The sequence below is a fragment of the Bombyx mori genome, chromosome 25, assembly GCF_030269925.1.
Source record: "Bombyx mori chromosome 25, ASM3026992v2".
NCBI classification, from domain to species: Eukaryota; Metazoa; Arthropoda; class Insecta; order Lepidoptera; family Bombycidae; genus Bombyx; species Bombyx mori.
In genome coordinates, this window is record NC_085131.1 from 5,757,556 (window position 1) to 5,772,434 (window position 14,879).

Sequence of the window (14,879 nt, forward strand, 5' to 3'; positions counted from 1 at the left end):
CATTATATTTGTTTAGATTACTGTGACTCTGCTAAGTTTTCACGTCCACACCATCGATCTGATCTTGACGAAATTCTGTATGAAAATTCTTAAAAATGTTAAAATCCAAACAAACTAGTTTCCCTTAGCTACCTAAGATGTAAATTGTTTTTAGTATCCGCATCTATTGAATGTTCGATTTTCTCTTTTTCTATGTACTTGCATGTTTTTTGGACCCACCACCCATTAAGGAAAACTTCATTAAAGTTATTTGAAATCATCAAGTCACCACCTAGAATTAAATACACTTGACAAATTTCAAGTATTCTATTTAGAATTATGACGAAATGACAATTAAACTTTTCAACTTTTGATCTCACCAGATTTTTTGCAATTTTTTATGATATAAAATATTTATAGTTTTTACTATTAATTCTTATTATTAAATTAAGTATAATTCCCACCGGATGTGGAACTTATAATAGGACAAACAAGCAACAGCAACGTGTGTACATACGTATATATATTTTCACTCTGACAATGCTTAGTCACTTCACTTGAAACATTTTCGTTCTTCATTACTATCAGTAAAGATATATTTGTTAATTTTTTCAACACGATAAAACGCAAAAAGGATACTTTAATACGTATTTTGAAATAATTTCCACGATATTTATAAATTAATTATTTAATGAAAGACCTTTAATTGAGACCGATTTAATTGATCAACTGTATTTTATTTTCTTGAAAATTTTAACACTTTTTATTGATAAAAAATGAAAAACGATGAGAAAGTAGTGTGCGGAGGGCCAGCACTTCTTGTGCCAGCCCATTTGTCATTTGGGCAGCACTTTCTGGATAGAATCAGAGAAATCTGTTTAAGACAAGACGGCGTGGCACTGGTAAGTGTTATTTTTTATTTGATCCCAACAGACATACATATTAATGATTCATTAGCGGGATAACTTTAAAGAAAAATATTATTTTGTTTTGTTAAATTTCCTTTATTATCGCGAAGACCGACAACTCAACTGCTACTGCCGAAATTGGCTATCGTCGTTCAACGTTATAGTGCCTGTCACAAGATGTGAGCCCCGGTATAGTCGCATCAATCGATATGGGAACAGCGCTCGCTTTAGCTCTTTCTATTTTATATACATTACAGATTGACTATCACACTGGACATAAAGTAAGTTATAAGCAATTACTAGAAGAAACCGTCAGTGCCGCCGTCGAATTACAAAGTATGGGCCTAAATCGAGGAGATGTCGTAGGTATATGTAGTGAAAACCGACCTGAATTTGTTACCGCTGTGATGGGCGCTATATGTTGTGGCGCGGTTGTGACCGTCCTCAACCCGCAATACAACGCAGGTTATAACAAAGTTAATTTAAAAAATTCTATCTTTTCATTAAGGCTCGAAACTAATTTCTGAAAATCTATATTGTTTCTTTTGTAGATGAGATACAGCACGCGTTGAATATTTCATTGCCAAAACTTATTGTAGCTTCAGAGAATAGCTTAAAAAAACATATAGATGTTTTTAAATCTATGTCATTTATACATAAGTTGATTCAACTTAATGGCGAACCAGTAGAGCGTGATGTCAATTCGTATAGATCATTGCTGGTGCCGACTAATCCCAACACGTATGTTCCGGTGGAGGTGAACGGCACTGATACCGTGTTTATTTTCTACTCTTCTGGTACTACCGGTCTGCCCAAGGGAGTCATGCTCAGTCATCTTAACGCTTTGTATGTCTCCTCTTCTCTTGAGTAAGTATCTATGAACCCAATCTTTTTTCTATCGTGAATGGGCTATTTACAGACGAGACTTTCTCGCTTCGCAGCGCTTAATAAATTGCAACTTGTATTCATATAACTATATTTGTCATCGAAGCGACAATATCAGTAACTTTTCTTTCACAATAAAATCTGAAAACTATCGAGTTGGTTTTAGTGTTTAAAATATGCGATTTTTTATTACAATTACTACATTAGAAGCTCATAAAATATTAATTGAATAATCGATTAGTTAATATCATTCAAATCACAACCATTGCTTTTTAGCTTATTTACCGTTGTACGTTTGTTTTTTCATTGTGCTGATTCATTTGATTTATGTTGTTTTAGTTTTGGATATACTCGGGAATCATGTACAAGGTTCTTATCAATTTTACCTATGTGCCACATTTTTGGATTATTTAGTGCGATACACTATTTAGCATGTAATAAATTATTGATTTCGATGGTGTATTCACCTGTAGATTATTTAAAAGCCATTGAGGAATATAAGGTAACTTTACAGTTTCTTGTTTCAAATTACAAAAACTTTAGTATAAACCAGTTTTCAACATTCAATTTATTTCACAACAGGTAAACGTTTTGATAATAGTGCCTCCAATCGCGGTTTTTCTATCAAAGTCTGATCTCGTCCAAAAGTATGACTTTTCTTCAGTGACTAGAATTTGGTGTGGTGCAGCCCCACTCAGTGAAGAGACGGCTGTGGGAGTTTTAAGGAAGTAAGTTTTGGTGATATTTACTTACTCCTACATTAATGAGTTTAAAGAAACCTCAGGTTATCCGATTACTGAGTGTGCCTAGTACATTTAACTTATGTTGCAATTTATTCTGAAAAAATCAAACAACAAATTTTTCGGGTTAAAAAGAAGCTCATGTCTCTTTTTCCGGCTATTTTTCCACTCCTCATTTATTTGAGACTGAACTTCTAAATGGAAATTTATCGTAATATTTTCAAGTGCTTTATATCCAAAATTTTTGTAATAGTTAGAATAATAGCTACTTAGTATAACAGGTTAGGGTAAACAATCAATAAATAGATTAAAGAAGATAGCAATCCTTCATCGTTTTCAATTTTTTATAAAAAAAAAAAAAATATGAAAAAAAATCCTATCACAAAATATTTTTCACAAAAAAATTAAGCAAACTTAATGAAACTTTGGATTAGTACCTATTCATTTCACTGAATTCACTGCTTACGATTCGATTTTATGGAGATACACATTTTCTGTTCCCCGTCTACTAAAATTGACATTTTGTTCTTTAACAGTTTCTCTAACTGTCAGAAGATAATCCAAGGCTACGGAATGACAGAAACATCTTTTGCAATAATGAAAATCTATGATACTTTGGACAGCGAACAAAAGCATGGAAGTTGCGGACACGTCATACCTGGCATGAAAGTTAAGGTTAGCTTAAGTCCTCATAAAATCTTTTCATTTCCCCATACGAGTGTCATTTCAACATCATTTGAAGTTTAATAATGTCGAGTAAACTTAGTATGCTGATGCCTTTTTCGCCTAAAATAAACCAACAACCACCGACTAAGTTTCTCGACGGGTGTCCTCAGTGGTTTTTTTTATTTTTTATGATTGAAGGATTACTGGTGGCCCGGAGGCCTTTCCAGTTTCACCAGGGCGAGCAAAGGCTCAACCAGGAGGGGTGGGATTTGCTAACAGCTGCCCGAGCGCCTCATAAGGAGGCCTAACAACTCAAGAGCAGCTGCTTCACGAATCAATCTACTACCGGATCGGAATCGCGGGCCGCTGAGAAGATCCGGCGAGAAACTCATAGGGAGAGATAGTGAGACAGAGAGACAGAGAAGTCAATATATCCTAATACATGTCTCACTCAGTCTCATGCGCGTGGATAATGCCCTCGCGCTCTTACCCACAGATTCTAATAAAATTTAATTTACGGTGGTAGATTCAGTGCAGCTGCTAGAAACGTCTACCAGGCCGAACCCTGTTAGTGCACCACCCAGTACGAAGACAGAATAGCCCCTTGAGACTACTGGCAATTAGGTAGACAAAATTACCTTAAGCCAAGCGCCTTATTCGAGACCTTTAGCAAATTGTAATTTTGCAGGTTTGATTTTTATTACACGATGTTATTCCTTCAGCGTGGAAGACAATCGTGAACATTTGTTGACTACGTATTTCATTAGAAAAATTGATACCCGCCTGAGATTCGAACACCGGTGCATCGCTCAACACTAATGCACCGGACGTCTCTTATCCTTTAGGCCACAACGACTTCAATTAATAAAACTAACAGACTATGCACGTATGAACGAGTGTATTTATCACAAACATTCTACTTGCTGTACTAGAGACTGACTGTGGAAGTATTTTTGTTCATACAATGATACGACATTACTTTACATACTGTACAATACAAACAGACTACCATATCATATTTAATACATTTGTCATTTGAGAGACAGGTAGCGGAATTGACGTTGTGATATCTACAGGCACCGGAAACCACTAGAACCTGGTAGGTCGTTAGCTCGTCTGTCATCTGCGATTTTTAAAAAAGTGTCACTATCTCCACATTTTGCCCACTGATTTTTTTTTTTTTTTTGTTTCGGAACTATACAAGGGATTTAGTATTTTTTTTAATAAAAGTAGGAATCTAAATCTCGAGGCGATTTGATCGAAATTCGGTTATTAGATGAACACTTATAATTATTATAAATTGCATATTATTAATTATACCCAAACACATGTTGGAAATTTTGGTATTATTTTAACATTTTTAATGATAAAACAACCTATCAGACTTATTGTATTCTAAAACATTTTGTTGATTTTAATATTAGCTTTGTTTCAAATACGTTTGTAATTTAATATAATTGTAACTTGCGTTTTAAATTTATAATGAGCAGAAGATAAAACTTCTTATTTGAATCTAGATACATTAAATAGACAACGGCAGGTACATTGGTAAAGTAAACATTCAATAAAAATTAAAATTAATATTTATGAACCTATTTTGATACAGAATGATTAATTTGAATTAATGGTTTTTTTTTTTTTTTTTTTTTTTTTTTTTTTTTTTTTTTTTTTTTTTTTTTTATGATTGAAAGTTTACTGGTGGCCCGAAGGCCTTTCCAGTTTCACCAGGACAGGTGGGCGAGCAAAGGCTCAGCCAAGAGGGGTGGGATTTGCTAACAACCGCCCGAGCGCCTCCGAAGGAGACCTAACAACTCAAGAGCAATTGTTTCGCGAATGAATCTACTACCGGATCGGAATCGCGACCCGCTGAGAAGATCCGGCGAGAAACTCAGCGGGCTGATGCATGGGTTAGGTTGCACGTCGACCTCTTTGTCGAGTTCGACGAGTACGGTTACCGGGATCCCTAAGCCTGCCCCTAGTATTAGAGCTGAAGGCATCTAATGCAAAGGTTATTGGATCTGATGGATCCGTAAGGACGTGTCTAGGGCGTCGACGGTGACTGGCTCCTGCATGATCAGGATTCGGGGAGTAGTCAGCGGCGGCAACGATAAGGCGATTATCATGACGCATAGCCTTATCGAAGTATCGTTCCGACGCTGACTTCATGTATTTCCGAATTGATTCGAGGCCCAGGTCGTCGTGTAGGTCAACGTTCCTCACGAACCACGGAGCCCCGACAGCTAACCTGCAAAAGCGGGATTGTAGGGATTGGAGGGTGTCTATGTGTGTGCGGGCCGCGTGAGCGAACACCACACTCGCGTAAGTCATGACGGGCCTTATGCAAGTTTTGTAAAGTGTCACCTTGTTCCGAAGGGACATTTTACTCCGCTTACAGATCATGGGGTAGAGTCTACCGAGAATAAACGCGGCACGGTCACGGACTGATTTTATATGCGGGCGGAATGTCATCGATGCATCCAGGGTAACGCCCAGGTACTTGACCTTCCTGGCCCAGGGTATGGGTTGTCTAAAGAGAGTAATCGGGGGTGTGAGATTCCTCCTCCTAATCCGGGAGGAAATCCGTGTGGAGCTTCCCCTCTGAAATAGCACCGCAGTACTTTTCGCTGGGTTGACGTCTATGCGCCATTTTCGGAACCACTGTCCTAGGGCTAGGGCTGCGCTCTGAAGCTTCTTCGCGATTAGGGACTTATTTCTACTAGAATAGTAAACAGTCGTGTCGTCGGCGAATAAAGCTAAATGGGTCGGCGGCGACCGGGGAATATCGTTGACGAATAAGCTAAATAGGAGGGGTGAGAGGACAGAGCCTTGCGGGACTCCAGCTGTGAGAGGTCGTGGGGAGGAGCGGGTTCCCTCGACTCGATATCGAAAAGAGCGGTTCGACAAGAAGTCCCGTATGATGAGCACGAGACTATCCGGCACGCCCATGTTGAATAGTTTGAAAATCAAACCATTGTGCCAGACTTTGTCGAACGCTTTTGCGACGTCGAAGAAGAGAGCTCCCGTGTATAACGGTTTTGGTCGATTAAGCCCCACAAGAATGTGCTCCGTGAGGCGGTGCACCTGTTGAACGCATGAGTGATTTGTACGGAATCCGAATTGTTCATCGATAAGAATGCCCTTGGATGAGACGAAGTCTCTGAGGCGTTTGTAGAGCAGACGCTCATACAGTTTGCCTAGAGACATGAGGAGGCTAATCGGGCGGTAGCTCGTCGGATGATTTTTTGGTTTACCGGGTTTATGTATGCCGATAACGTCCGCTTCTTTCCACACCGCGGGAAAGATACAGTTCGCCATAGTGGCATTGAAAATAGATGCCAACATCACGATGAGTTGGACGGGTAGAAGTTTAATAACGCGGTTGGATATACCGTCGGAACCGGGAGCCTTGCGAGGACGTAGGTCTTTGATCAAGTCTTTAACTTCCATCGGGGTGACGGGTGGTAACGCATCAGAGGGTGGCAAGGAGGCTCTGCGTTCTACCTCACTGTCTACTAATTCTACATGAACAGGGTCCACGGATTGAGTGCTGGGCGTGCACTGGGTTTGCAATGTATCGGCCAGCAGCTCTGCTTTTTCGTCATCATCGAACGCCGCGAGTCGGCCTGAGGGGCCTACGAGGGGGGGCATAGTTACTACCGTATCCGATTTGAGAGTACGAGCTAAGCGGTAGTAAGACCTTTGGGAGGGCGCGAGTCCTTCTAAGAAATCAGACCATCTGGCATCTCGGACTTCGGCGATGCGAGACTTTACGTCGCGTTGTAGGGCACGCATTCGAATACGATTTTCCGCGGTAGGATACCTGTCGTAGGCGCGTATCGAGGCGTTCTTTGCTCTAAGGAGTTCCCTAATATCGTCGGACAATTTGAAGCGGTGAAGGAAGTCCTCCGCTACAACTTGTTTCGATGACCTATCTAATGTCGAGGTGATGTGTGACGTTAAGATGTCTATGGCTTCAGCGGTATCCTGAGGAGACGGGATAGAGTCCGGGTTAAACGGGAGCGATGGTGGACCAGATTCAGCCAGGCTGATGCCCAGCGTGTGCCAATCCACCACAGTCCTCGTGACGGGAACGGAATCGGGAGCGCGACCGAGCTTCATAACGACGGGACGGTGGTCTGAATCTAACTCTGAAACTACTTCGATCGAGTGTAAGCGCAGAGTTACGTTTTTTAATAACGCTATGTCGAGTATATCCGGGCGATGCGCGATATTTAGCGGGTAGTGAGTCGGGGTTAGCGGAGCGACGATATCGAAGGCGAGATCATCGACTAACGCGTCAAGCCGCCTGCCATTCGGGGTTGTGGTGTGTGAGTTCCACCTGATGTGTTTACAATTTAGGTCGCCCGCCAGAATGACAGAGCTCCCCATACCGAGCAGCGCCTCGATATCACTGCTTAGAACGATCTTATCCGGTGGAAGATAAACGGACGCGATAACGATCGGCGCGTGTCCCGTCAGTGAGATTCGGCACACTGATGCTTCGATATTAGCGAGCGCGGGAGGATCGAGCGGGACGCAATGCAGGGCTCTTCTATAGTAAATGACGGTACCACCACCACGGGCAGAGAGCCTGTCGTTCCTGACCATGTTATAGTTCGCGATTTTAGGGTCACGGCGCGCGGGCTTAAGTAGGGTCTCCTGCACTAAAAAGATATCAATTTGGTGGTCACGCAAAAAGTCAGAAACCTGATCACGTTGATTTGCGAGACCGTAAGCGTTAAAAAATCCTATCGTTACGGATAGGGGCTTTATTCTACTTATATACGCCATTGATTACCGGCGGAGTGAGGGGAGGACGTACGTATTTAATGACGCGTATACGTCGGCGTATTCCTGCACAACGGCGATAAAGTGTTGTGCAGTGGAGGCAGCGCGAATGGCGTCGCCCAAAGCGTTAACGCGCTCAAAGTTGATCGACTGAAAGAAGTCGATCGCTAAAGCGAGATTGTCGGACGCGGTCGGAGGGCAAGTCGCGGGAGAGGGACGAGTCGCGGGGGCGGGACGAATCGCGGAGGAGGGAGTTGTAGCCGTGTTCGTGTACGGCAGCGGTTTTGCCCAGGCCGAGACACTGGGCACCGCCGCCGGAACGAACGCTGGCTTAGCCTGCGACGCAGAGGGTGCCGAGGCTTTGATGTCTGGGCCGGAAGCTCGGAGGCGGTTTTGGCGGGCGACGCGGCGATTTATTTTAGGGGCTCGGGGGCAACCACGGTAATTCGCGGGGTGACCCTGTGTTCGACACAGGACGCAGCTAGGCGGTTCCGTCGCGGTTTTTTGGTCGCGAGCGCAGAGGGCCGTGGCGTGATCGCCCAAACACTTAACACATCGGGGGCGCGCGTGACAGTTACGGGAAGAGTGCCCGTACAATTGACAGTTATGGCACTGGCTAGGAGTGCCTTTTTTATGGGGGGCTTCGACAGCGATACCAGAGAGCCTACAGACGGTCTGTGTGTTAAAGATTTTCTTACCCTCGGGGGTAGGCTGGAGAGCGACTAGAACCATATTATATGGCTCCCTACCGCGACCGGTGTGCATACGGTGCACAGAATTCACTGGTAGGCCTTGTTCTAACAGGTCGGCTTTTACGAGCTCTACATCTAACTCTTTAGGGATTCCGCGTATTACAACGCGGAGTTCGCGCTCCTCCTGGAGCGTATACGTATGGAAACTTATACGCTCCTTACGGAGGTAAGAAGAGAGGGCCCTATGGTCGTCGGGTGTTTGAACCTTAATTTGAATGCCGTTCGCGAGGTTACGGGCATTCGTGAAATTTATATTTTTGGCCTTAAGGGCCAGGCAAACTCGATCCCAAGCTGCCTTCTCTTGAAGGATAACCGGGGGAGGGGTCTGGGTTTTATTTTGTGCCACCGGACGCGGCGACGGAGTGGCACGGGCTGGGGGCGCAACGGGAGTCTGAGGGCGGGGGCGCGACGCGTTCACGGCTTTGCTAATTTTAGCGGCCGCGGGAGCTCGAGACTCCGCGGTACGCTTCTTACCCTTCTGTACCAGGGTGAATCCATCCGTCGATGAGGCGGGGGCGAGGTCGACCTCCATGTCCGAGTCAGAGTCGGAGCACGAGGAGGCGGGTGCAGGCGACCTACGAGCAAGTGTAGGTGTTTTAGAGGGCGCGACGGAGGCCGCGGATGATCGCTCAGCTGAAACGATGGTCACGGCGGACGACGCAGCAGCTTTTCTCGCCAGTATAGGCGACACGGGAGCGGCAGGCACGACAGAGGCTGCGGTGCTCAATGCAGAAGCTCTGCACGCAGGTACAGGCGACGCAGAAGCAGCGAGCGCGGCGGAGTCCTCGAGAGGGCTCGCAGTGTGATTGGCCTTGAAGGCCAAAAACTCCGAGGCGAGCTGTGGGTGGCGAAGTCGGAGGAATTCCGCGAATACAGCGTCCATGATCGCTGAGTACCCAGGTGGGGCGGCCCCGGGTCTTGAAAACACTCGCCTTGCGGCGAGGCCCCAACTTCTCGGACCTGAGCGGTTCTATTGAACACAGGTGGCAATGCGGCGCGATTACTACAGGACAAAGAAAAAGCACAACAAAACAGAAATTACGAAAAGAAACAAAACAAATAAATACTTGCAGGAAACCACTTTGTCGGCAGATGTACCACGAACACAGAAACAACAAAAGGAAACAAAACAAATAAAAACTTCCAGAAAGAGCACTTAGTCGGCAGATGTACCACAAACACAGGCCGCGCGAACAATGGCCGGGCTAACAAAAGCCGGGCGAACAAAGACCGGGCGATCGAGTGGACGATGAGCACGTCCGCACGTGACGGGTGCCTCTATCGGAATGCCTGAATTAATGGTACGGAGGGACACCAAAATAAGTAACAAGTATTGTTTTTTCCCTTTCATTTTTCTGGTATTTGCCCATCACTCTATCTCCTACCATTCAATTTTTTTTTTGTTTAGATAGTTGGACGACTTCAAGGTCACCTGGTTTTAAGTTATCACCGGACTCCATAAACATCAATAACGTAAATGGTTAAAACCCAAGTTGAAACATGAACTCTTAAGTATCAGTTTTAAAGTACATCAGTTGCCCCACTGACAAAACTGACAAAATTCGTTTAGTACAGAGTAGCAATTTAATAAATCCGAATGACTTATTTTATGCCCAAAGTTCTACATAAACTTATATATTAGGATACAGCGTGGACATTATCCGGCTTCAGAGTTAGTTTGGTGGGATGTTGGCTATCAAAGAGCGAATAAATAACATTTGTGAAAAATGTATCGGAACTCAGAGAACTCAGAGAAAGGCTCAGGTGTAACAATACAATTTTAGAGCAGAGTCTTTAACGACATCATATTCCATTATCAAATATGGCTTTTTCAATGTGACTCAGTAGGTATCGGGTCGTAAATCTCGATCCATACAAAGTTTCTGACTCGGTCAGAGCTGAAGATAGGCAGTCGTCGTCATTTTTGGAGGTATTTTTATACCAAAAACAATGGAAATAATAAAATGACAAATAAATAAAAAATAGTATCTTATCTTATCTTATCTTATCTTATCTTATACCTTTAAACGAGCAATTCTTGTATATTAATATATACTTATATAATCTGAATCTCGGAAACGGCTCCAACGATTTTCATAAAATATAGTATACAGGGGATTTCGGGGGCGACAAATCGATCTAGCTACAATTTATTTTCAGAAAATGTTGTTTTATTCGTCAACTCTTCCCGACATCTATTGGCGAATAATAATACTATTTTTCTTAATTGAGGGCAACTAACCGCTTTAAAGACACAACAAGATGGCGTTATAAAAAAAAAACCGAGTAAAGCTCGGTCATCTTCTAGTAAATTAAAGTTAGATAGATAGATAGATATATATATATATATATATATATATAGTCAGGTCATAAGTATTGTCACACACTGAAAACTTTTCTTTTAGAATGCTGGCCACAAAAAAGTTTATTGAATTCGAATTTCGAATTGTTCATGAAAATAAAAATAGTATACTTTTAGAATTTTACTCATTTTTAAATATGGAGTGGACGCTTAAAGAAGACCGTGTTGCAGTTATTGCGTTGCATCGTTGCGGTTACGCGCCAATTCAAAATTTTAACATACTGAAAATTTTGAATATAACCAAAAGATTCGTTTATCGTACCATCAAACGATACAATGAAGACTCTAGTGTAGATGACAGGTCAAGAAGTGGTCGCCCTCGGTCTGTTAGGACTCCAGCAGTGATAAAAGCTGTGAAGGCGCGAATTCAAAGAAATCCCAAACGTAAGCAGAAACTGTTGGCCCTTCAGATGGGGTTAAGCAGAACCACGGTGAAAAGTGTGTTAAATGAAGACTTAGGACTTCGGGCATATCGAAGAAAAACAGGACATCGTTTGAATGCTCGTCTAATGGACCTGAGACTGAAGAGATGCCGCGCTTTGTTGAAGCGGTACGCGGGAAAAAAATATCGGGAAATTCTTTTTTCGGATGAAAAAATTTTTACCGTAGAAGAGAGCTACAACAAACAAAATGATAAGGTGTACGCACACAGTAGTGAAGAAGCGAGCAACCGTATTCCGCGTGTCCAACGAGGTCATTTTCCATCCTCGCTCATGGTATGGTTGGGAGTTTCTTATTGGGGCTTAACAGAGGTACATTTTTGTGAGAAAGGTGTAAAAACGAATGCAGTTTTGTATCAAAATACAGTCCTGACGAACCTTGTGGAACCTGTTTCTCATACCATGTTCAATAACAGGCACTGGATATTCCAACAAAATTCGGCGCCAGCTCATAGAGCGAAGAGCACACAAGACTGGCTGGCGGCGCGTGAAATCGACTTCATCCGGCACGAAGACTGGCCCTCATCCAGTCCAGATTTGAATCCGTTAGATTACAAGATATGGCAACACTTGGAGGAAAAGGCGTGCTCAAAGCCTCATCCCAATTTGGAGTCACTCAAGACATCCTTGATTAAGGCAGCCGCCGATATTGACATGGACCTCGTTCGTGCTGCGATAGACGACTGGCCGCGCAGATTGAAGGCCTGTATTCAAAATCACGGAGGTCATTTTGAATAAACTTTAGTGTCATAAGAATCTATGTTTTGTCAAGTTCATTTTGGTATATGAATGGTTACATAATGAATAAACTTGTTTCAATTATTTTACATTAAACATGTGACAGAATTTATGACCTGACTAGGTATATGAAAATTAATATCTAGGTAGTCCATGAGTTTGGTGGTTGACATACAAATTCTATTTAACGAATCTCCAAAATTGCAGGTCGTTGACATTAATACTCGACAAACATTAGGATCGTATGAACGAGGTGAAGTCTGCGTTAAAGGACCCCTGGTGATGAAAGGCTACATGAATAACGATCAAGCTAATGAAGATATAAAGGACGATGAGGGTTTCCTCAAAACTGGAGATATCGGATATTATGATTCAGACGGCTGTTTCTACATAGTCGACAGACTGAAAGAACTTATCAAATACAAAGGACATCAGGTACATAAATCTGATCCTTACTAAAAAATAGTTAGTATTGTCATATTGTCCATAAGTATACATTGTTTTTGTTGTTAAATGCATATTTGTTAAAACCTCAGCGGGGTCAGCAGTTTGGATGAGTCGACAAATTAATGATCTTCCACTGAAAGGTTTAAACTACTGGGTCGACCGTTGGTCCGAATGCTATTATTGTTCGGAACTTATAAATACGTAATTTCGTCTTATCGTTAGCGTAAAGTTATTATCATTACAGAGCACAGCTTACACTTTAAATGAGAATCGTTTCACAAAAACTAGGTAGCTCCAGCAATGATAGAGCGCGTACTGCTGCAGCACAGCGACGTGTTGGAGTGCGGAGTGGTGGGAGCGCCCGACGAGTTGGCTGGCGAGCTGCCCACCGCCTTCGTAGTGCCCAAGCCTGACGTCACGCTCACAGAAAGAGAACTGCTAGACTTCACTAATGAACGGGTCGGTAACATAGTAACATTGCTTAGATGGGTGGACGAGCTCACAGCCCACCTGGTGTTAAGTGGTTACTGGAGCCCTTGGACATCTACAACGTAAATGCGCCACCCACCTTGAGCTGTAAGGTCTCAGTATAGTTACAACGGCTGTCCCACCCTTTAAACCGAAACGCATTACTGCTTCACGGCAGAAATAGGCAGGGTGGTGGTACCTACCCGTGCAGAAGCACCAGAGGTCCTACCACCAGTGTAAAAGGCTACTATAAACAAATAACAATTATCGTAAATTGTACAGCCTACTTACTCGAACACTATCCTGTTACACAGCTTCGGCGACCAGTTCGTACAGAGCATGTTTCTGAATCCTAAAAATGAGAACACGAAAAACTGTGATCGAGAGAGTCAGTACACATCACTAAATTTTTTTGAAACGTACCTTTCTCTGTAAATAGTGATGTGTAGAGAGCGCGCTTGTACAACCTAGGTACAAAACCTCTGACGCGCTCTGACGCGCGCTAATTACGCGTTCTGTTTGACGAAGACTTTACGCGATCGAGAAGTTAAAAAACTCTTACTAAGCACACCTCCTGATCGCCTGGAATTCCTTATATTTCCGTACTTTCAATCCGTAGTAGTAGTAGTAATGTTAATTTTCTTGTAAAACTTATGTTCATATAGAAGATAGGTCTTACTAGAAACCTCTACCAAAACGATCTATACTAAAATTAGTTTAAAAACTATTTCACATCATGTTAGTAATATTGGTAGTAGTATAAAATAGTACTTTATTACCTTATCGATATCATGAACGACTCTCTTGCACCCTGGATATGGTTGTGTGATTTGAATATTTTTTTCCAGTTATCCCCAATCACGCGAATACGAGGAGGTATATTCTTCGTGGGGGAAATCCCAAAGAATGCAACCGGAAAAATACTACGAAAAGTACTTAAAGCTAATTTAATAGCAAATAAATGAAATTGGTATATAACAAAAATGTGGATCATTCTATATTAAATTATTATATAAGTAATTGTTTAATCAATTTCAGAAATAAAAAGCTTTTTTTAATTCAAAATCATGATTCATTACGTTACCTAATCTCCCCCGTGACTTGAAAACAATGTACAACGACATAGTCATTACTTAAATTAGATGTAATACTTAGTCTATTATAGTAATAGCTTTCAAAGCTCCGCAACAAGCAGTCCAATAAAGCTATGATTGATAGCAGACCAACGTATAGAAAGGAGTGTACCTACGCAGTACGTAGGGGCATAATATGTACTTACGCTTACGCACACCACAATGTTGGCACAATATTGCGGACATCCAATTAAAATTAATGGATAAATTCTCAAGTGTATCATCGAATGAGGTCGGAACTTAAGCTTTCTTCAAAATTAGCATTTGTACGTGTAATTTGTTGTAATTATTTTATACTAGTGGTCCCCCAGTAGTCGAAATTCGGCTATAATTAATTGAAATTATAAGTTTGAACATTATTATGGTTCTATTGTCAAAGATACCATAGATTATACACTTAATATATTTGAGAGATTATGTGATATATGAAATATGTGATAGTAGTACACAGCACACATAATACACAGATTTCATCAAGACTACGTAGACAATAGATAAATAACATTAAAGACAAACAATATTCATCTGTTCTCAATTTGACCACAGATTTTAAATAATAACAAAAGTTTGACA

At 42.0% G+C, this 14,879-nt stretch overlaps 1 protein-coding gene across 1 annotated transcript; it reads left to right on the forward strand.

Moving 5' to 3' along the window:
* Positions 1-501: 501 nt before the first annotated feature.
* LOC119630586 (uncharacterized) lies at positions 502-14,238 on the forward strand. The gene is made up of 9 exons (XM_038020465.2): positions 502-881; positions 1,145-1,352; positions 1,439-1,754; positions 2,112-2,274; positions 2,355-2,500; positions 3,049-3,187; positions 12,466-12,693; positions 12,994-13,164; positions 14,022-14,238. The coding sequence occupies exons 1-9, from the start codon at positions 756-758 to the stop codon at positions 14,136-14,138; spliced, it is 1,614 nt and encodes a 537-aa protein (XP_037876393.1). The 5' UTR covers positions 502-755; the 3' UTR covers positions 14,139-14,238.
* The last annotated feature ends 641 nt before the right edge of the window (positions 14,239-14,879 follow it).

Excerpts from the sequence above, each read along its gene's own strand:
- LOC119630586 (XM_038020465.2), top strand. The coding sequence starts at position 756 with ATGAAAAACGATGAGAAAGTAGTGTGCGGAGGGCCAGCACTTCTTGTG. Across the intron at positions 882-1,144 it reads GACAAGACGGCGTGGCACTG|ATTGACTATCACACTGGACA; the intron begins GTAAGTGTTATT and ends TATACATTACAG. Across the intron at positions 2,501-3,048 it reads GCTGTGGGAGTTTTAAGGAA|TTTCTCTAACTGTCAGAAGA; the intron begins GTAAGTTTTGGT and ends GTTCTTTAACAG.